General features: G+C 39.0%; 1 protein-coding gene across 4 annotated transcripts in view; it reads right to left on the reverse strand.

The window, feature by feature from the left end:
- The window catches only part of ACVR1 (activin A receptor type 1), a 120,826-nt gene that overhangs the window by 11,662 nt on the left and 86,371 nt on the right, over positions 1 to 22,793 (reverse strand). For 3 of the 4 annotated variants that reach the window (XM_014785954.2, XM_014785952.2, XM_014785953.2), the window contains 5 exons: positions 22,203 to 22,414; positions 18,233 to 18,332; positions 14,492 to 14,638; positions 7,369 to 7,644; positions 2,734 to 2,931 (listed from right to left, as the gene is read on the reverse strand). In XM_014785954.2, coding sequence (XP_014641440.1) covers positions 2,734 to 2,931; positions 7,369 to 7,644; positions 14,492 to 14,638; positions 18,233 to 18,332; positions 22,203 to 22,414 — 933 coding nt within the window. Of the gene's footprint in view, positions 1 to 328; positions 1,173 to 2,733; positions 2,932 to 7,368; positions 7,645 to 14,491; positions 14,639 to 18,232; positions 18,333 to 22,202; positions 22,415 to 22,793 lie in introns of those variants that run through there. The other variant, XM_087435233.1, reaches the window with a different exon arrangement.

The raw sequence follows: 22,793 nt of genomic DNA on the forward strand, positions 1-22,793 counted from the left end.
GAGGGGAATATTGTAAATTAGTACAACTCTTATGGAAAGCAATTTGGCAATACATATCAAGCCGTAAAAACATTCATACTCTCTGACCTATTAAGTCTACTCCTTTTCAGATTAAGAATTAATTCCCCAAAAGAAAAAGCTGTACGCACAAAGATGTCTAATAAGCCCCAAATGGAGAAGACAAGATGTCCAATAATATGGAAATGGTTAATAAAATATCATGTGACCATTTAAAATAAAAACAGACTATTTAACAACATTAAAAACACACACAAATGAAAAAGATGACACAGAATTGTATTTATACTATGATTACAACTAAGTCAAAAAATATATACATGGGCGCATAAAGAAGTAGAAAGAAACATTCGAATGCTGGAATGTAAGGGCACAATTTTTCTTATTTTTCTTTCTACTCATTTTTTTCTGTTTTGGGGTATTAATGACTAAAATGTTAATATTAATAAAATAGGTTTGCAAGCAGCACCGAACACTTCAAGTTTAAGTTTAGATAAACGTTTCTCTGTGTGTGTGTGTGTGTGTGTGTGTGTGTGCAGGTGAGCACATGAATACTACGGGAGAAGATGGAGTAGAGAAAGACAAGGGGAAAAGATCACATTAGTCATTGCCAAGGACAGTAGATGATTTAAAATGAGACATGACGTACCTCCCCCTAAAAATCAAACCACATCCCAGAACAGAAGCTCAACCCATTAAGTTTTAGGAACTAGAAAACAATCTAAATGATGATGTAAGAGGGAGATCAATCAATCAGAAAACAACCAAAATATTCTCTCTTCCTCTGCCCTTTATGACTTAATCAAAAATAATGTTAAACACACAACAGATCAACCGAACTACCATTTGTGGAGCTAAATTTTAAACTGATGACTCTAATTTCACACTGACTGCTATTAATCATGATCTTTAACAGCCACTTGGGTTTATGCCTGTAACACAGGGAACTAGTTTGCAACACAAGTTCTTACAAAGCCCCAAATCCCAAGTTTCTGCCAAGTTGGGCTTTCATCACGCAGGCTCGCATGGCACCGCTCCAGCACACCCACAGCTGGATTGCTACCATCCTGGCCTTGGAATATGAGCTTCCTCTTAGTTTGGGGCAAGTTCTCCATCAAATGGTATATTATGACACCAATCCTTCTCTAAATTTTCTGTGAAGATAAACAAATTAGAATTAGATTTTTCAGTTTCAAGGTGATTGGGGGGGGGATAGGGAAATGAAGTTGATGTGTAATTTCAGGCAAAGTTCACAACTTTATAAATCAGCAAAACAATCTATTGCTGTTGCAATCTGTTGCAAACAATTCTCAAGGCGCCTGAATGGCACAAAATGCAAGTCAGTAGTTCCCAATGATTGGGAAACAATTACCAAGAAAATGTTCATGACTCCATCAAGGAAAAAAAAAAAGAACTTTACTTTAAAAGAACTATCAGGTTACAATGCATGTATGTTTACGTTTAACCTGAAACATTGGCTTTAATACCCTTAGACAGTTTGTTAAAAGCAGACACGTTCTGATGTCAGGAAAAGAAAAAAAGCTACCACGAAAGCATCCCAGTTTTCATTATTACGCACTAAAACTATGTTAAATTACCCTGACTCCATTTCCCTCACAGAACCTCCTATTCTCTGGCTGTGTTATTCATGAAAATTATGACTGTCCCAAGAACCTCAATCCCTACAAGAGAATATCAGTGGAAGGTAGGATAGTGCATAGATGTTAGAGGCCTCATGCATTATTTCTTTAATACTTCAAATCCAGGATTTCCAATGGGTCATAGGAGGGTATCTTTTGAAAATGAATATTAATCTCTCTATATATATGGCATTTTCTTCTGTTACCTGGAACAATTTCAGACACATCCTCTGTGAAGTTAAGATTTCCAGTCGTGAAGATATGAAAAGGTTGATTTCATCAATTCAAGAGATTCTGTTATAATAACCACTTTGTGGGTAGAGGGGGCATGTGCAATTTGAAAGAGTATACTTAGTGCTTTCAGAATACAATGTACTTACAGTAAAGTTCAACAATGTATTTGTAGCTGATTTGGATACATGAAAGACAAGAGTGAGAGTTTATTGCAGGAGACAGGAGTTAAAAATGATTGACATATGCTTCCCTAACTGCTAAGGCAACACCATTTCATAAAACTTACTGATAAGAGGATCAGCATGAGCCACCTATTCAAGGCTTCCTGAATTTAAATTTCTCTTATTCAGAAGGTACAGGCTGCTTCTTACAAAGGAGTGAATTCTGAGTGTACAACCTGAGCCTTTTCTCAATGATGCAAACTTAAGAAGTAAAAATATCTAAAATAGCAGAATTCACCCTTAGATTTATTTGAGCATTCTCCTCATATTAAACCTCACTTGCAAGAAGAGCAAAGAAGGAGGGAGGGAGAAAGACAGAACAGGAAGACTGAGGAAGGAAGGAAGGAAATATGAACCAATCAAAAAGAAAAACAAGGAACAACTAGTCTTTTCTGGAAATATTCTAAATATTCTTTTTCAACCATCACTTCCTCCTATGTAATTAAAAAATAATTCCATTACATTCCATCTACCAGCCATAAATCAAATATAAATGTCAACAGCTTGACAAGGATGATTCCTGGAACAATGTGGACTTAAATATTCCCTTTGCTCTTTTAAAGGTAGCAGAATCAAGAGGCCGTGGATAAGGACAATATTATATTAGATCAGATACCTACCATTGCTCACCATCCGCCTGGCCACTTCCCACAAGACAAGTCCAAAGGCCCAAATATCCACTCTCTTGTAAGAATCGAAACAATCCACCTGGATGGTTTCATCTAGAACTTCGGGGGCCATGTAACGTTTGGTGCCCACACGGGGGTTGTTTCCCACGTCCAGCTGATTGGTGCTCTGGGAATGCATGACTGCCAGGCCTAAAAGGAAGAGGACAACAGTGTCAATCAGCTCACTTCCTTACTCATAGAGGGTTGCTGCAGCATTTTAAACCAATCCCAATCAAAAGCGCCCTCTTGTGGTATCCATGGTCACTGTTGCATTACACCCAAAGTGATCTCTGGAATGCTCAAGTTTTGATGACTTCTGTGAGAGCAGGAAAAAGGACTAATGCCAGAAACATTCTGAGGCTATTAGGTTAATATATGAACTTCTGAGACATAAGGTTTTGGGTAAATGATAAACTAATGCACCAAACCAATAGGAGGCCGGTGTTTGAAGTCCACAGGAAAACAGACTCACATATTAAATGGGCCTCAAAGTGCCTTAACAAGAAGCAATTAAGCTCTCAAGCAACACCACAGCTCCCACTAGTCTGCAAACACAAATTTCAAACAGTGTGAGACAGAGAATTCGAGGTAATTTACCACGATATAAAGCGCCTACGGCTACAGGCACTGCTCCATCCCTAAAGGAGGAGCTGCTCGTCTGAGCAATAATGCTGACCAAACCCACAGGCCCTTCTCCACAGTCACGTGTACAGAGAACATAACACTGGACCTCAATTCAAAGCACAACTCGCATATTAAACAGTTTTGAAGCACTTTCTTAAACTATGTCTCATTTCAGAATTCCTCAGTCAATTAGAGAGAGCTGGCATTCCTACAGACCAGGGGGGATAGACAGATACAGGCAAGGTTTATTTGAGAATGGAATTACTCTTTGATGCACACGCAGACCAACTGAAAATGATTCTTTTTTTTTTTTTTTTGTGAGGAAGATCAGCCCTGAGTTAACATTCATGCCAATCCTCCTCTTTTTGCTGAGGAAGACTGGCCCTGGGCTGACATCCGTGCCCATCTTCCTCCACTTTATATGGGATGTCGCCACAGCATGGCCTGACAAGCGGTGCATTGGTGCACGCCCGGCTTGACGGTGCGCACCCAGGATCCGAACCTGGGCCACCAGCAGCGCAGTGTGCGCACTTAACCACTACACCACGCGGCCAGCCCCCTGAAAATGATTCTTGTCACACTTAAAATAATGAAAAACGCCAAAGTGGAGCAAGCAGCCCCTGTAAACCTTTGCAACCCAACGATCCTTTGGGGATCCCTCAAGTCATCTATGGAGAATGCTTCTCCTCCCACTCTATGGCTTTGAATGTGTGGGATAATGACTCCACATAACGCCAGGGAGATGGCACATATGTCATCTCAGCATTAATAATTAGCAAAGATATCAGCAACTGCATTCAACTAAATCAGACTGGTTCCTCTTTCCCTTATTTTTATACTCAAACCCAAGATTCTATGGCCACTGTGTACATTCCTCAAATCATATATGCCCCTCTACCATTTCCAGAACCAAAAGGTCAACATAACACAATATTAAAAAGGTGCAGTTTAAACAGAGCATTGAGATACCAGCTGTGGTGGTTTAAAAATATGTGCTCGAGTTTTTTGAAACTTCTCCCTTCAAGAGGTAAGGCTCAATTCCCTATGCCTTGAATGTGGGCTGGACTATTGAACAGAATATGGTAGAAATAAGTGAGTATCTCAAAATTAGGACACAAAAGGCATTATGGCTTCCTGTTTGCTCTCTCTCAGCTCACTCTTCACGTAATGAGGACACTCGAGCAAGCCCTGTGGAGAGGTCCATATGACAGGGAACTGAGGCCTCCTGTCAGTAGCCATGTGAGTGAGCCATCTTGGAAGTTCCTCCAGCCCTGATTCAAGCCTTCAGATGACCGCAGCCCTGACCAACAGCTTGGTCATGAGACCCTGTGCCAGAACCATAGAGCTAAGTCATTCCAAGACTGCTGACCTTCCGAGGAATGTGTGCAATAATAAATTTGTGCTATTTTAAGCTAAGTTTTAGAGGTAATTTGTTACCCAGTAATAGATAATTATTTCACTAACTAAAGAGACAAAACAACCAAATGCGATGTGTAAACCTTGGCTGAATTCTTGTTTGAAAAAACTGAAAAAATTTGAAAATGGATATTAAATGATACTCAAGAATTATCAATAACTTTTACATGTGATAAACTGTGATTATGCAGGGGATACACTTTGAAGTATTTTTAGGGGATGCATTTTGAAGTATTTAGGAGTAAAGTGTTGTGATGTCTCCAACTTATTTTCAAATGAATTAGCAAATATGTACACATAGCCACATACAGATACAGCAAATATGGCAAAATTTTAACAACTGTTAAATCTAGGTATTAATGATCATTATACTATTCTTTTAAACATTCTGTATGTTTGAATTTTTTTAATAAAAAGTTAGAAAAATAAGCAGAATACTGGTGTTTCTGCTAGAATACTGGGATTTTTGCAGTATTAATAATATAACCTGATTTCCAACAAGTGATTCTTCATTTCTTGTATGTATAAGGTGAAAAATTACATACAAACTGGTCTCACAGGTGTTGTCTCCTTTTCTATCAATCAATCTACTCTGCTGAATAATGACCCCTTAACACAGATTTCTGCATGAATCCATGTATCCAATTAGAAGGCTGCATGCCAAAAGAACTGCAGTTGAAGAATTAATTAGTTGGACTTACTGCAAAACCCCCCAAGTCCCATAAACCAAAGCCAACAGCTGCCTCAATTTGTCCATCTTCCCTAGACCACTGGACTCTAATAGCTGCTACCATTTGAACGATGATTCGCCAAGCACTTATAATAATTTCTGGATCTTATAAGAATCCTGTAAGGTGGGCATAATTGATTTTTAGTAACATGACTAATACATAAACACGTTATTATGAAAGTTTCAAACAATACAGAAGTATAATGCACAGTGTCAAATACTGAAGTCCCCCTTGCTAAGCCCCCCACCCTTGACTGATGTAAGCAGGTCAGCACGTAGGGCAGGTAAATGGATAGATGAAAAGACCTGCACAGAAACACTGCATGAATAACTGGAAAACTCAAATCACCCAGGCTCTGAAAGCACAGCTGTAAGGCTACACCGCGACTCAAACTGTCTGCAAAAAGATTTAGGGCCGTGACTCTGATACTTGGAAAACAGTGTAAAATAATATCTTAATGTCAACGCAAAGACTTTAAAGGGATTCAAAAGAAATAAATTCTCCTGACATGTCAAATCCCTTGTGTCTATAAACAAACAAAAATAAATTTTATCATTTATATAATTAAAACTAATATTGCCTAAACTTTTATGAGTCAAACAATACAATGATATGAAAATAAGATAAACCACTTTTTAATCAAGCAGAGTGAAGATTCTCAATAGTCCACTGAAATGAATAACCAATATTACAATTCAGTTCTCATTAGCATAATTATTCAGCCAATATTCTAGTGGTCTAGGATAAATGTGGTTTTATACAGAATGCCACTATAAATGAAAATAATCTTATTTATAATGCAATTAAAGCTACACTAAGCATTACCCTAACACCATAAGAATGAGATATCCCAGCAGGACAAATGGTAAATTAGTTTGCAGATTTTTTCCTCTTTCTTGATTGATAATTTTGCCTTGGTTACAGAAGAACAACTTTAGAAACTATTTTTAAGACAAACTCATTCCATTGTTTAATTGTGTACCTGCTTTGTGTGAAGGTTTATGAAATCAGAATGCAACAATACTCGTTGCCTCTGCCAGTGGGCTGAAGCAGGGACTGGCTGAATAAGCATGAGGTGACTCTCTAGAGTAATGGGAAGGTCTGTATTTCAATTGGGATTTTAATTTGTGTGTGTGTGTGTGTGTGTGTGTGTAAGGAAGACCAGCCCTGAGCTAACATCCAATGCCAATCCTCCTCTTTTTTGCTGAGGAAGACTGGCCCTGGGCTAACATCTGTGCCCATCTTCCTCTACTTTACATGGGACACCGCCACAGCATGGCTTGACAAGCGGTGCGTCAGTGCGCACCCGGGATCCGAACTGGCGAACCCCGGGCCGCCACAGTGGAGCAGGCGCACTTAACCACTTGTGCCACTGGGCCGGCTCCTGGGATTTGAATTTTACAGCATCTGTCAATACTTAAGATTTGTGCATTTCACATGAAATGTAAATTTTACCTGAAAAGAAAAAAGTAAACGAATAATGAACTCTAGTGAATGATACAGTGGTGTGCATGCTGAAGTCTTTGGAGGAAAGAGCTCTTTTGCCTGTAATTTACTTCGAACTGCATCAAAGATTAAGATGGACTGATGAATGGAGGATGGATAGATAGGCGATAAAGCTAAGAACAGTAGGATGTTAACAGGAGAATCTAGGTGATGGATATACAGTTGTTCACTGTGAAGTTATTTCAATTTGTCTATATGCTAGAAATTTTTCATAACAAAATGTTAGGGGAGAAAAAGAATGAAACCTGGCTAAACATTGGAATACAACAAAAGTAAAAAAGGTAATTAAAAACTATTTTTAAAAATTTACCCAAATCTGCTATGCAACATTGTCCATTCTTCTTAACCAGGATGTTTTTGCTCTTTAAATCTCGATGAGCAATGGCTGGTTTCCCTTGGGTCCCAAATATCTCTATGTGCAAATGTGCGAGACCACTAGCTATGGACAGCACTATTCGCAGGCAGCTAACTGTATCCAGAGTAGTAAGCTGAAGATAGTCGTACAAAGATCCCATTTCATGATAATGTGTGATTAACCACAATTGGGTACTGGAGTGTCTTGACGTCATATCTGAAGCAATGAAACCTGGAGAGAGCAAGAAAAAAATTAACAGACGTGTGAGAATTCCACATCATAACTTTTAGGATAGAAATAGTGACCCATACGGTTGACATCACTGATGACAAAAAGTAATTAAACTAACCAACTACTACAAAAGGTGGTTTACAGAGGCATCAATGGAGAAAAATAACAGTATTTATTCCTTAAAAGGGTCCTGCTAATGAATAGGAAAATTTCATATTCATTTCCACTGTAAATAATCCTTTCAAAAAATATTTCACATTGCACTAAGATTCAGATAGGAGTAATATCTTTGTGCTTACTCATAATGATAGTGCCAAACTCTTCATTATGCTGACATTCCAAGCAAGATCATTCATCAACCACCCAAAAAGAACACAAAACCTAGAACCTGGACACCTGTGTGCTAGTCCTGACTCTGCCTGTGATTTGCTGTGTCATGTTGGCCAACTCATTTAGGCTCTTCAGAATATCTCTGCTCAGATGTAAAATAAAGGGGTGAGTTTATATTAAGTGATTAACTGATTCATCAAATGAAAAAAAGGAACCAATCAAATATAATAAGCACCTATGATGCTCTCTATCAGTCACACAGGAAAACCAAGATGATAGTGTTTGTTGGCCAGAAAAGAAGACAGATATAAAAAGGAAAAATTACAATATTATATGAAAAGTACTGTAACATATATCTACAAAGGGCAACATGAGCCCAGAGATTTTTCTAGACATTCTGAGGGGACTTGAGCACACTGAAGGAACTCTGGAAGTCAGAGGCACTTCCAAACCCATGAAATAAATTCTGATATGTATGCTTGCCTTTTCTGCTACAGAGGAGATTTTCTAGCATTATTCATATATGTGGATGTATGTTCATATTTATACATATATATATGAACCTTATGGACAGTGAAATTTGGGACATATAAATAGAAGAGAAAAATTTAAAAAAAAAGACAGATATGGCTTGAGGAAGAATTAAATAACTTGTGGAAGTGTAAAGTAAAAGGAAAATACATTAAAATGCCTTACACTTGCTCAGTACTTTATATAAATTTTATGTCACTGTCACATATATTTTCCCATGGGATTTTTCTCAACAGACCAGTAAGATACATATCACTATACTCATTTTACAAATAATGAAGTTGCCGCTGGAAGATGCCAAGGATCACACAGCTTTTAAGTTGCTACCAACTCCAAGTTTGGTGCTAGTTGTTATGGCAGACTATACCTTAGGAAGGCTCTGGGAATAAAGAAAGGTCCCCTATTGGATGATCATCCTCAACAACAATAGAAGTGGCTAATAATCATTGAGTATTACCAATGTGCCAAGCGCTCCACATGCAATCCTCCAACAGCCACAGGATGTAGGTAGATTACATCATTGACTGTCAGGTCAGTACCGGTCCCCGGTACACACACTCTTACCCACTATAGCATACTGCCCTCAAACAAGCTGACTTCTCCTCAGAGAAAGACAATTTGATATCTGACCCATGGGACATCTGCAAGGTGAACTGAATAACATTTCTGCGCCTTGATCCCCTACTGTTTTCTCCCTCTTTTTCTGAGCTGGTTCCCACAGCCAGCCTTCGTCTCTCGCTCCTTCCCTACTCTCCAGTCTGTCTTTGTCTCCCCGCAGCCGTCTCTCCTGGAGCCCTCAGCTGGCCCCAATACGAGTCAAAATGTGTACTCAGACATTAGTTATGCTTACTCAAGAAAATGTTTCTGCTTTATCATTTTAAATCAAATGATATTAATCTTTAATGACTTTCTCAAAAATAAATATCTCAAACTATAAAAGCACCACTCAAAAGAAATTAAATTACTGTTCTATATTTCTGTAGCCTGTACTGATTTCTCTGCCCAAGGGAGAGTACTCTCTGCTTAAATAAATAAATAACAAATTTTTATTCTCTCACTTTCCCTAAGCCCCCTAGAGGTCTTAGAGAAGGATTTTGTCTGTCCCGTTAATTATATGCTCTAGACCTTCAGGAAAAATGACTTTTAAATAGCAGAATTTTTTTGGTAACTGTTTATCTCTCAAGTGTGTATCATGTAACTACATTTGCTTCAAAATGCTAGAGCATTTTTACGAGATTTTTGCATTTTGAGTCAAAGCACTCTACTGTTAAAGAACAGGTGCCCCCAAGTTGGAACGCTGGCACAGCCACTGCATGTGTTCATAACATGGAAAGAAAGCGACTAGGTCAGAAGTCTCTTACTTAACAGCCAAAGTCATCCTCCCAGGCTCCTCAAGAGCTAAAATAGAGTCATGCATGGCTTAACAACAAGGATACGTTCTGAGAAATGTGTCATTAGGTGAGTTCATCATTGTATGAACATCATAAAATGTACTTACACAAACCTAGATGGTATAGCCTACTACACACCTAGGCTAGATGGTATAGCCTAGTTCTCCTAGGCTACAAGCCTGTATAGCATGTTACTGTACTGAATACTGTAGGCAATTGTAAAACAATGGTAAATATTTGCATATCTAAACATAGAAAAGGTACAGTAAAAGTATGGCATAAAAGATAAAAAAAATGGTACACCTGTATAGGGCACTCACCATGAATGGAGCGTGCAGGACTAGAGGTTGCTCTGGGTGAGTCAGTGAGTGAGTGGTGAGTGAATGTGAGGGCCTAGGACATCACTGTACACCACTGTAGACTTTATAAACACTGTACACTTAGGCTACACTATATTTATAAAAAAATATCTTTCTTCAATAATAAATTAACCTTAACCTACCATAGCTTTTTTACTTTATAAACTTTTTAATTTTTTAAAACTTTTTGTCTCTTTTAATAATAACACAACTTAAAACACAAACACACTGTACAGCTGTACAAATATATTTTCTTTCTTTATATCCTTATTCTATAAGCTTTTTACTATTTTTAAAATTTTCACTTTTTATACTTTTTTGTTAAAAACTGAGAAACACACACATTAGTCCAGATTCACACAAGGTCAGGATCATCAATACCACTATCTTCCACGTCCATATCCTTTCCCAGTGGAAGGTCTTCAGGGGCGATAACATGCATGGAACTGTCATCTCCTGTGATAACAACGCCTTTTTCTGGAATAGCCCCTGACGGACTTGCCTGAGGCTCTTCTTCAGGAGGTGGGTGATTTCACACAAGCCAAGTAAAATCTCCACTTTGGTTTCCTCATTTGTAAGATAAGGATAATATCATCATCTATCTCAAAGGATTATTGTGAGAATAAAAGAGTTATTACAAGTAAAATGCTTCATATGATGCCTAACAGTAAGTGTTCAAGAACAGTTGGTTATTATTATACAGTCATGAGCTGCATAATGACATTTCGGTCAACAATGGACTGCCTATATGAGGAGTCTTATAAGATCAGTACCTTACGGCATAGGTGTGTAGTAAGCTATACCATCTAGGTTTGTGTAAGTACACCATGATGTTCACACAACAAAATCACCTAATGACGCATTTCTCAACATATCCCTGTCGTTAAGTGATGCATGACTGTATTTTAAAATAGCTCAGGGTTCAATTAAAACCACAACAATTTTGTAATTTAATATCTTTTGCAAGTAGTTGCCTTTACTTCCAATTGGTCTCAAGAAACTCTGACTGATTAAATGGTTAGGCAGTACCTTTTAAGAGTATGAGACGGTTCTGGAGATCAAGGGTGGGAATGGTTGCACCATGTGAATGTACTTAATGTCACTGAGCTGTACACTTATATGATACAAACGGTAAACTTTATGTATATTTTACCATAATTTTTTTAAAAAGAATGTAAGACGAGACTCTGAACTGAAATTCTCACATTAACTCAAATTCCTTGGCTTTAGTGATGAGGAAAAGAATGCTTAGAAACATACAACTTTGGCCCAAAGTCACACAGTGGGCCTCTAATGGTTCTGAGAGTAGAAACTAGGTTCCCAGACTCCCAAACCACTGTTTCTGCTGCAATACAACAGAGCTTCCCATTATCACTTATCTGTTGACTTCTACACCACATATAGCAGAAGAGCTGAAATCCAAACTAGTTGTTTGAAAGATATTGTTTTAGGGGGGTAAAAAATAAGGGCCTGGAGTTTTACATGTATGCATATAGGTATATATGTACGTATGTATACATATACATGTGTGTGTGCGCGTGTGCACATATGTGTAATTTAATTATGTATTTGGGGAGGTTGGAGTTAGCAATACTCAAGGGTGGGAGGAAATCATAATCTGATATTCAAAACAATATGCTCTTCTGATAGAAAAGAAAATGACCACAGACAACCTTAAAGTTTCTAGCTCCAGAAAACTGGTAAAGCAGGGAAAGAAATTTAACAAAAAAGGTGGTTCATTTCTGATATTCAAAACAATATGCTCTTCTGATAGAAAAGAAAATGACCACAGAAAACCTTAAAGTTTCTACCTCCAGAAAACTGGTAAAGCAGGGAAAGAAATTTAACAAAAAAGGTGGTTCATTTCTACGAGCTTTCTCAACTAAAAGGACTACACAGTGAGATCAATCCATACGGTTGTAATCAGGAGGAGGGTAGAAAGATCTCATGAATTCAGAACTTCCATGGATCATTAGGTACTAAGAAGTGGACAATGTTTCACCCTTTGTGATCACACTGAGGGAACCTAACTTCTCTCACATGAATCATACTGTAAAGGTCACTTTCAAATTTCCCTCGTGATTACATCTATTTTAATAAATATTTACTGAGCACCCTGCATGTGCAGAGTAGTACTGAATGTGAAAGCAAAAACAACAGAAGTAATTCTTGTCCTCAGTGTACAATGGAGCAGTATCATTCCAGGTCATTTAACTCAAGAGCATGGATAAAGTGATTACTTGCATAGCAAAGCAAATTCTAGAGCATTTTCCTCAATGAACCTGTGGGCCCCATGAGTATGAGGTTTGCCTGAACATGCCCCTCCATCAATGCGTCTCAGATCCCACATGCTTCTTAGAGTGTGCGCATCTGCCCATTAAGAGTAATTCTAGTGTTTAAAGATAAGTACTTCTCGTACACTATGGCTTCTAACACAACCAATGCTTTATTTGTTGCTCAACCTCAGTCTGTTCCAGTGTCAGAGGAAAACTCAGGACATTTAAGGGTAATTTTGACGGCAGATGAATTTTCACCTCATACTCTGACTCTAGAATCTTCCTAAGCAATTCCACTACCTAACGCCCGTGTCGAGTACAGAACTGTAGTTAGGAGTTAGACTGCCCGGTGTGATTTCCAGCTCCACTACTCAACCTGCTGGGTAATGTTAACCTCTCTGTACCACGGTTACCTCATCAGTTAAAAGTGGGAAAACAAGAGTATCTACCCTCTTATGGTCATGGTGAAGATTAACTGAGAAAATGCACTTAAAGCAGTGCTTGCTGCACAGTATCTGGTCATTATTGTTGTTAAACATATGCATCTAACTGCAACAAAAGGCAGGGTGTGAAAAGAGTCAGGGCAGAGGGGCACAAGTGAGGCATGCAGAAAAGCACGGTTAAATCCACTGGGAGAAACTGGAAGGGAACTGAGAAGTTCTGATGGCGGAAGGAGTGGTTGGAGGGAGGGATGCGGATAGTGGGTGATCAACAACAACATGAACAAAGGCACAGACGCCTGAATGTTCACAGCAACCCCAAGGAATGGCGAACATCAGAAGTGGCTGCATGTGGGCATATTTGTAAAGCAAGCTTCAGAGACTCCTTGGGACCCCAAAATAGGGAGTCTGGATTGCCAGGCCCAGAAGTTACAAATGTTGCAGGCAATGTGGGAGTCATCCAAGACACATTGAGCAGAAGTGTCTCGGCTCCCCAGGGGAAGATAACTCAGTGTGGCGAGATGGATTGGAAAGGGGAAGCCAACAGCAACGATACAAGTAAGGAGGATTAGGCGATGGCTGGGCCCAAGGAGTAAGAGGAGAAAACAACAGCAGAAATCAGGACAATTGTAAGCTGGAACATACCACCATACTGTTGAAGCAAAGCTCTGGATGACTGTCAAACCACTATTTGCAGACAACTTGACTCAGATTTAATACTAAAGCGGCAGTAGCGGAATAGAAATAAATTCTGGCAACGGCCTTCCTATAAGCCAAATCTAATCCAATAGCCATGAAGTGGCCAACACTACCCTGTACAGAATCAAATTCTATACAAACTTTATATCCACTATTAAAGCAGCACTGCTGGCAGCATTCATCATACGTGCATTAGTACAAACACATTTAGAGAAACTTTTCAAAAATACAGAAGTCACTGGGCACAAGGAATGCTCTCACCTTTTATATTTATATATATATAGCAGTATTTCAATGGGCTCTTCACATATTTCACAAATGTTTCTAAGCTTTAGTTTCCAAATTAAAATGTATGCTAAATCCCTCTGTAAATCTGGGCTTTAAAAACGCTGCCTAGTTTGAGGGAATGTGCATTTAATTACGATGTCCCTGGGAGCTGCGAATCTCTAGGAAATCGTCCAAAGATCTTTCTTAGTTTGATTCAAGTAATAAATATTCAAAAAGGGTGGAGTAAGCAGAGGAAAGCTTGAAGTGAACAATATGGGGCAAATTTTTGTTGTTTAAATAACGACCTGCAGAATAAGAATTAGCAGTAACGATTTCCTTTTCATCCTCCAGAGAATCTTCAAACTTAGCTTCTTTGCAGATTTAAACAAGAAATTGGTGTTGAAAGGAAATTAAATAGTATATAAATGCTGACGATCCTTACATTGTTTTTCAGGAGAGACTCGCAAATTCATATACAGCAAATCAGAGAGGGCAAAGGCAGGCAATTATTTCTCTCTAGATACAATTAGTGAGGGGATTATCTTTGTACTTACCTAAAATATTTTCATGTCTCAGCATTACAGTGTTGTATAATTCTGTTTCTCTGAACCATGACTTCTCATCCCGGGAGGAGAAGATCTTCACAGCGACATTCTCCCCTTGCCAACTGCCCCTCCACACCTCACCATACCTGCCTTTCCCTGTTGGAAAGCAACACAGAGGCGACATTGGACAGCAGGATAGAAGTAGCCAATAAATTTTGTGCCTGCAACTCTTAATCCCTCCCATGTTTGCTCTGAAAAACTCAGTTTGGGGATATAAACACTACAACCTTTCGCCAGTCAAGACACACAAAAATAAAGTGGAACCTGTCCCTCCCATCCACCACATTGTGATAAAACATGAAATGCCCTCAGTATCTACATTGTACAATTAGCTGTTAATTACAAAGTTTACATTTAAATTCCTCTATTAAGAGATATGAAATGCATATGGTTTTTAAAAGTACATGAAAGTTAGTAAAACTTAGATAATGATACAGATTTTTAGATTTCAATGTTGTGTTGAAAGCCAAAAAAAGCGTATGTGGTTAAATTCAATGGCTTACTTGATTCCTTCCCTTCAGACAGCATCAACATAGGCATTTTCTAAGAGTCCAAATTTGTGAATTTACATATGCATTTATATTTTTCACAAAGGAGACTATTAAGTTTGAGATGTGGGTTCTGGAGGACTTTTAAAAACACACACACCAACAAGTACAAAAAAACAATGCTCCGTAGGAGATCGACAAGCAGCCACTGCCATTCCTAAAGGATTTCTTGGCAGAGGATATATTTCAAAAGAGGATTTGCAAAGTCTTAAACACGTAATCCCAGAACAGTTCTGATTTCTGACACTGGTCATGGGTATTTGTTTGTCAGACAGCCCCCGTGATGCCCCAAGTAGGCTACACTGAAAAGGCCACTTGGAGAAGACATTTCCATAAACACGGTGAGTAGTTTTGATCTGATCTGCTGGGGGCATGCCCCCTGCTGCAGCAGCAACACAACTGTCAGCACGTCAACTGCATCTCCCTCTCCCATTCTTCTCCTTAATTATAGCTAGGGGTGATCAGGGAGGTTGGGGGGAGGAGGTAATTACCACAAGACTATGGGGATCGACACGGGGTATAATCAAGGGTAAAGACATATGCGGCACCTAGATAACGATGCAGCAGCAGGGCTTTCTACCAAGGCCAGTGGCTGCTGGGAATCTCGGCTTGTAATCAGCAGCTGCAGCACCACCTGCATAGCAGGAACGCAGCTCTTTGCTGAAAAACTAAGCCACTGAAGACCCAAACAGGGAGAGAGAAAGCATGTTTGTCCAGGTGATTATGTCTTGAAACATATCAAAAACCACTCAAACTAGATTTCCTTATGATAAACAATGTCCCCATTAAATACCAATGAGTAATCCAAAAAGATGTTAAATATGGCCGGGAAGTGGTCATTGTGGGCCACTGTCAGGTCACAAAAATAGCATTTGGTACAGGATTAATTTTAATAAAGTCTTAGCAATTGCCCACCATCTGTAGTTCAAGATGAAGGCTGGTGCTAAGGTATTACAAAATCAGTGGCTAGAAAATGGTATGCTCATCTTTTCCTGCCTTTGGTTCCATTCTGTGTCTTTACTTGCCCTTTGTCCTCATATTCTCATTAGGAAGGAGAGAAATATATCCCAGAGAATTGTGGACATTACTCTAAAGTTACCTTAAATCCTTTTTTTTAAAGAAAGCAGAGATGGGTGTCAGGGTAAGTAGATAGAATTAAAATAGAAACCTACTTCAATGGTTTTCAAATGCTTTTAAGTTGTCAAGTGCTTTTTGCAAATGCAACCTTATACAGAAGTCCCTAAACACAGAAGCTGAACTACCCACAAGTCCTGGCTATGGAGCCCCAGAAGGGGATCCCTGAGGCACATGAATTTTGGGGGTTCACTGATTACTATCTACTAAAGACTGATCTAGTCCAACTTTCCATGTTTCTGAACCAAAAATGATAACATCTCTAAGCAGTCCATCACATACATTTTTATTCAAGGCTGTACCACATGATCACTAACTACAAGCTACCGAAAAGGCATTGCTTTTATTAAAGTCTTTAGCTGCAGATAGACCCTTTGGGTCTACCAACAAAATGCTAAAATTGAATTTACACTATTTCAAAAAATGCTGAAGAATACATATACAACCAGAAACAGTATGTATTTTTAAAGGTGCAATATTATTTTGCCCTTTGGACTCTGGGGTCAGTCTCCGAGGACTGCTCTTGAGAGCTGCTGCTCTGTGAATGGAGAGTGACCATGGGACAGGAGGGTGGGGGAAAGCCAGAAAGGTAAATGTCCCCTCTTCACTGCTTTCTCCCCAATTCCCAGATATCCTTATTCATAATCAAACAGGATGTTAGCTGGTACAAGAGGACAACCCTGGTTGTATGCAATAAGCACACTTGGGGATTTGCCATTTTCATTTTCTCTGCTCACAGTGCACTGGGGAGGAGAGGCATGAAGTGGCCTTCAGAAACAGTCACAGTAGCTGCAGACCTAGAGAAAAGGCCACAGGCTCCTGCTGGCCATCTGTGCGCCTGAAGGTGGCAGTCACTGCTCTCACTACCTCTGCCCATCCCCCTTTCCACTACTGGGCTCAGCGGTGTCCTGGTTTCCATGAAAACAAGAAGAAAAGCCAGAAGATAGCAGCTAAGTGGTGGAGGCAGCTTATGACAGCCAGCCACCCCCTAAAAGTTTCAAAGTCCAGCCCAAAGAAACCAGGAAAATTAGGAAAGCATGGGGACGTTGCCAACTCATTATGGCTACTGTGGCCATCCCTGTATGCCATCTAAAGGAAAAATTACTGAAAACTATCACGTGGCTAGCAAATACTTGCCACATAAAAGTAAAACTAATCAAAATCAGGACTTGAAAAAAAAGCATTTTATACCATCTTCCTAGAGGACAATCTGGCAATATATAAAATAAGCCATTAAAAAAGTCACAAATTTTGACCCAGGAACCTCAATTCCTGGGAATTTATTCTGAGCCCTCAAAAGAAAGAAGCAATGTGTGCAAAAACTTTTTCAAGTAGTATTGTTAAGGTTAAACTATCATGCAATAGACTATTACTACATAATCTTTTAAAATATGTCTGACGTGTGCAAATACATGGAAATGTGTGTAGCCTTAAAAGTGAAAAAAGGCACACAAATTACATACATACTATGATTACATTTACTTATAAATGTGTTCATACATGGGAAAAATGTGAGAAGCCATAGAGAAACGTATAAAGCTCTTGCTTAAATAAAGCAGTAATAAAGGTAGCTTTGGTAAATTTATTTCATTTTTTTTAAAAGCAGAGGAAGAGTGAGAGGGATCAGAGAATTGCAATACGCAACTTTATCATCCAAATGCCTACTTACTTCAGACCACTCAATGCCTGTAGTCAGAAGCAGCCATAGCAATTCATTTTTTAAGCCCTCCCATCATCCCAAAGGGTCTATCTGCAGCTGAAAGTTTTTGACTAGGCATTCTCTATACTAACTAGTGGCAGATTCCTTTGACAGGAACTTCAACAAGTTCAAGTGCTCTAACACAAGTCACAGAGAACACAGACATAGCTACACTCCATGGCTACCCCGCATCTCCTGACATTTAACAAGCAACAGACAACAAGAAGCAGATTTTCCAAGTTCCATCCTACTTCTAGAACCACATCCAACATTGTATGTAACCCGCAAAAGAAGGGGAAAAAGAATTACCGACACACTCCAACAGTGTGATCTGACGAGCCACTGTTCTTTGTACCAGAAAAGGAAGACCAGAGCCGCTTCCTGACGTACATGAATGATCCAATAAATCCTGTGGTTCAAGACAAGGAGAAAAAGAAACTATTAAGAAACATCTCCTGGTTTAGAGTATGAGCAGGCATGTCACTGACATGGAGGCAGCAATCCTGGACACATGGCATGGAAAGCCCCACTGAAGGAAGGACTGGTTATATTTCTTAAGAAAACCAGAAGCTAGCCCTTTCTCTAATATGTGTAACAGGTTTTCCTGAGGGATAAGTAGTCCTTTCTTGTATCTAGAGTTTTAGAATAAAATATATAAAGAAAGAAGCTAGGTGGACAAAGTCAAAGATGCAAATTAGAAAGTCCAAGAACTGGGGCTGAGCACAGGGGAAGCAGTAGAAAGAAGGGCAAGCGAAGCAAAAAGAGGAGAAAGGGCCTTCAAGTCCAAGGGCTGGGCATCACTGACCATATTCTGCTCTACTCATAAATATCTGTCAAGGGATCCACTTTAGTAGACATGCCAACTAAGGAACTCTAATTAGGAACAAACAAAGTAGGAATAAAGAACAAACAACTCTAATGTTGTTTGTATGGAAAGATTCCAGTGGCTATGTGGGTCATCAAACTGGTACACTCAAGCAGAGAGAACTACCTGGATGGAGGGTACCTTTCAGGTGGGTGAGGAACAAAAGGGTCACAAAAATTAACCTACATCTCATTTCTTTTTTTTCTCCTGAGGAAGATTAGCCCTGAGCTAACATCTATTGCCAATCTTCCTCCACTTTATATGTGGGTTGCCACCACAGCATGGCTGACGAGTGGTGTAGGTCTGCTCCCAGGATCCGAACGCGAACCCAGGCCACCAAAGTGGAGTACGCCAAACCTTTAACCACTACGCCACAGGGCCAGCCCCTACATGTCATTTCTTGATGTGAAATTTCCCATAAATCAGAGAGAGAAAAAATGAAACTTTCATTAAAAACATAAAACCATGCCCCAAATCTACTTCTAAAAATGAATATATTGTGAAAAAGATTCCCAGTTAGTTCATTCATAAATTTTTCCTTCTCACTTTCAGTGCAAGCCAAGAAGCAAAAGTCTTTTTGTATCAGGAATGGAATATCTGTAATAAACAATATGGTGCCCACGGTGATGGCAGTAAGGTGGCAGTAACGTTGAGCTAACATTCCCCAAAGCTCATCCTTTCCCAAACATTCTAGCTGGCCTGTTAAAGCAATACGTTGATTTGTTCGAATTTCATCTTCTTTTACTTACTCTGAGCACCACTGTGAAGTGATGTTGATCAGCAAAATTACCAAAATCTGAACATCCAAAGGAAGAAATTTAGAATCTTTAAAAATCACAAAATGGATAATCAACAAGTAATTGAATGTAGATGATGTGGAGTTTCATATCTCCCTAACCATTCTCTTTTGCTGTTATTTTTACTCTTTATTCATTCAACTTTTTTTGAGAGAATAATTCTGAAAATTAAACCAATGTGTTGTTTTTTCAAATTGTATAACCCTGGTGCTAAACCTAGTTCATAGACCTACGGAGGGGAGGGAGGAATCAACCAAAGACTAACAAACATCTACTTCAACTCCTGGATCCTCAGGCGTTTTTTTCAATGTAGGGGAGCCGTTTAGTAAGGTATGCTTTGTTGAGTCATATAAATGAGGATATTGATTAAATAAGCAAGTATGTAGACCAACAATGACAACATGTTTTATTGTTGTTTTTTTTTTTTGTGAGGAAAATCAGCCCTGAGCTAACATCCATGCCAATTCTCCTCTTTTTGCCGAGGAAGACTGGCCCTGGGCTAACATCTGTGCCCATCTTCCTCCAACTTTATATGGGATGCTGCCACAGTGTGGCCTGACAAGCAATGCATCAGTGCGGGCCCGGGATCCGAACCTGGGCCGCCACCAGCAGAGCACACACACTTAACCGCTGCACCACGGGGCCAGCCCTGACAACATGTTTTAAACAGTGCTCTTTACTGCATTATTATATCGTGATATACTGTCATCTAACATGGTTGAGTTGAGAAGACTCTTTTAGCATACACTCTCATTCCTCTTTCAAAATTACAAAAGCTATTTAAACAGTAATTTACACTAGATATTCCTATTATTGCCCATGATAATTAGTTATATTAGCAGTTCTGAGGAACCAAGTTCTGCCTAATCTATTTTCGAATCTTGCTTTGCTAAAGCTTCATCAGGATTCAGACTTGTATCTTCTTGCTACTAACTCAATAAATTCATTTAATTTGCCTTAAAACTTCAAATAAGCTTCTAAGTACATTTCTAACAAAAAACTCTTTCTCTACTTTTTGAAACAGAAATGTCCTTATTTCCACCTTTTCCCAGTTTTGCTGTACCACAATTTAAACAGGTAGATAAAAGAAAGGTAAACAAGATTCCCTCCCCCTTTTTCATACCAAAAAGCACACTTGACACGTGGCCCAGTGATGAGGAAGGCAGTAGACTGGGGTATTTCCCAACTTGTATGAGCCACCACCAAATGTTTTAACAATGCACCAAGGTGGGGTCTAGGTGTAGCACCTGAGCTACAAACATTGGTGAGGACAAGTCTTCCCCAGCAAAAAGGAAGTTGCCGAGCAGGCTTAACTGCAGAACTACCAGACGCTTTTAAGTTTGTTGTCCAGCAGAACAAGACTTAATAAAGATGATCTTATGTGATACACAGTCATGGCATTAAATAACTGAATCACATTACCAAGTTATTACCTCAATCATCTTTCAATTCATCACATTATGACAAGGAGAGAGTCTTGATTTGGTATGGGTATGTCTTTAACATCTCTCTAACACTCACTAATCTTTGCATTTTTCAGAGTAGGTATCAGCCTCAGCATAGTATCCCTTTTGAATGTCATTACTTTTCTCTTCTGCACTTTATGGTAACCTATTTATAGCAAGCGATTCCCATTTCTCACTTAACGTTTAAAGTTTCTTTAAAATTAGCACTTGACAATTTTAACAAGTAAAAAAAGGAAGACAGCCACTTTTTAATGTGATTTCATCATTTGAAAATATGCAAGAGAGTAACTTTAAAACATCTAAGTACAATGGTTTCTAACCCTGTGCTATCCATTAGGGTGTCTACTAGCCACACGTTGATACTGAGCAAGTGAAATGTGGCTAGTCTGCACTGACACATGCTGTAAGCGTACATACACACCAAATTTTGAAAACTTAGTTCAAAAAAAATGTAAAATATCTCAATAATTTTTTATAATATGTTGAAATGATAATAATTATATATATTAGGTTAAATAACTGTTAAAAGTAATATCACCTATGGTTTTTTTTTAACTTTTTTTAAGGTGGCTACTAGGAAATGTAAAATTACAGATGTGGAGCACATATTTCTGTTGGACAGCACTGGTTTAACCAAATGACTAAACTCCACAAGGGGGCAGCACAGGAGCAGGAAAAATTCAATAGCTGCTTTTTTTGGATGTCAAGTTTTAAAGTCTTAAATTACAGGGTGCTGAATTCATCTAGAAGGGAAAGTGATTTTTAATATTAAGCAAAAAGTGCTTTTTTGAAAGCACTTTTATTGCTAAAAATAGAGCAACTGAGTACCATAAATTCCAACACCCACCCCAGCCCCCAAATTATAGGCAACCAACTCTTCTCTGTCCCTTTTCCCTTACTCCCAAAAGAAAAATAACTACAAAGAATCTACTAAAATCAATCCCCTCCCTCATTTAATGTAAATGTCTAAAATAAATGTTCTCACGTAGGGGAGACTAAGCATATGCTTGCTTAGGATGTAAGGGACCAGTGGTATGCATGCAATGCACACTGTCCGGTCACCAGTGACCGGGCAGTGTTTCATGCCGGAAATAAGAAGGCGTCTTCAGCAGCCTTCATTACGCTTGGGATTGCCTGGGTCACAAACTCACTGCTAACGTGCTGTCTCCAACATTGGTGGTGATGAGCCCTTCGATGGTGCCGTACTCCACATCTCTGGGATTGAGACGTTCTTGGTTGCGCCTTTTAAATTTTCGGAGAGCAACTCCCAGCAAGCAAGCCAGAAGGCATACTGCGAACACCACGGACAGAATAATGAGGCCAACCTCCAAGTGGAAATTCTGTGTTCCAGGGAAGGATTTCCCTGGAGATGGGGGAGAAAGGGTAACTGGCTGTAAGAAACACTATTTACTTATTATTTAGCATAACCAATACCCTAACAAGTAGCTCCTGATCCTGACCACAAGGTCTCACAAGTCACCAAGTGTTAAAATTGAAATAATTCCTAACACTCGAATGGCCCAGTCATTTTAACCATTATTCATTTAGACACACCTGGAGTTTGAAAACATTCCACTGCGAACCAACTGTGTTAATGTATGTGCGTGCAAGTGCTTTTAAAATATAAAACATTATACAAATCTCTAGCACTACTCTTATTAACCTGGATTTGATCTGTAAGGATGTTTTATCATCAAGCCCCTACAGATAGACATTGTGTTATAATATCCCTATGGAAAAGT

This window comes from Ceratotherium simum, chromosome 9 (genome assembly GCF_057802395.1).
Source record: "Ceratotherium simum simum isolate JZ-2026a chromosome 9, ASM5780239v1, whole genome shotgun sequence".
Classification (NCBI taxonomy): Eukaryota; Metazoa; Chordata; class Mammalia; order Perissodactyla; family Rhinocerotidae; genus Ceratotherium; species Ceratotherium simum.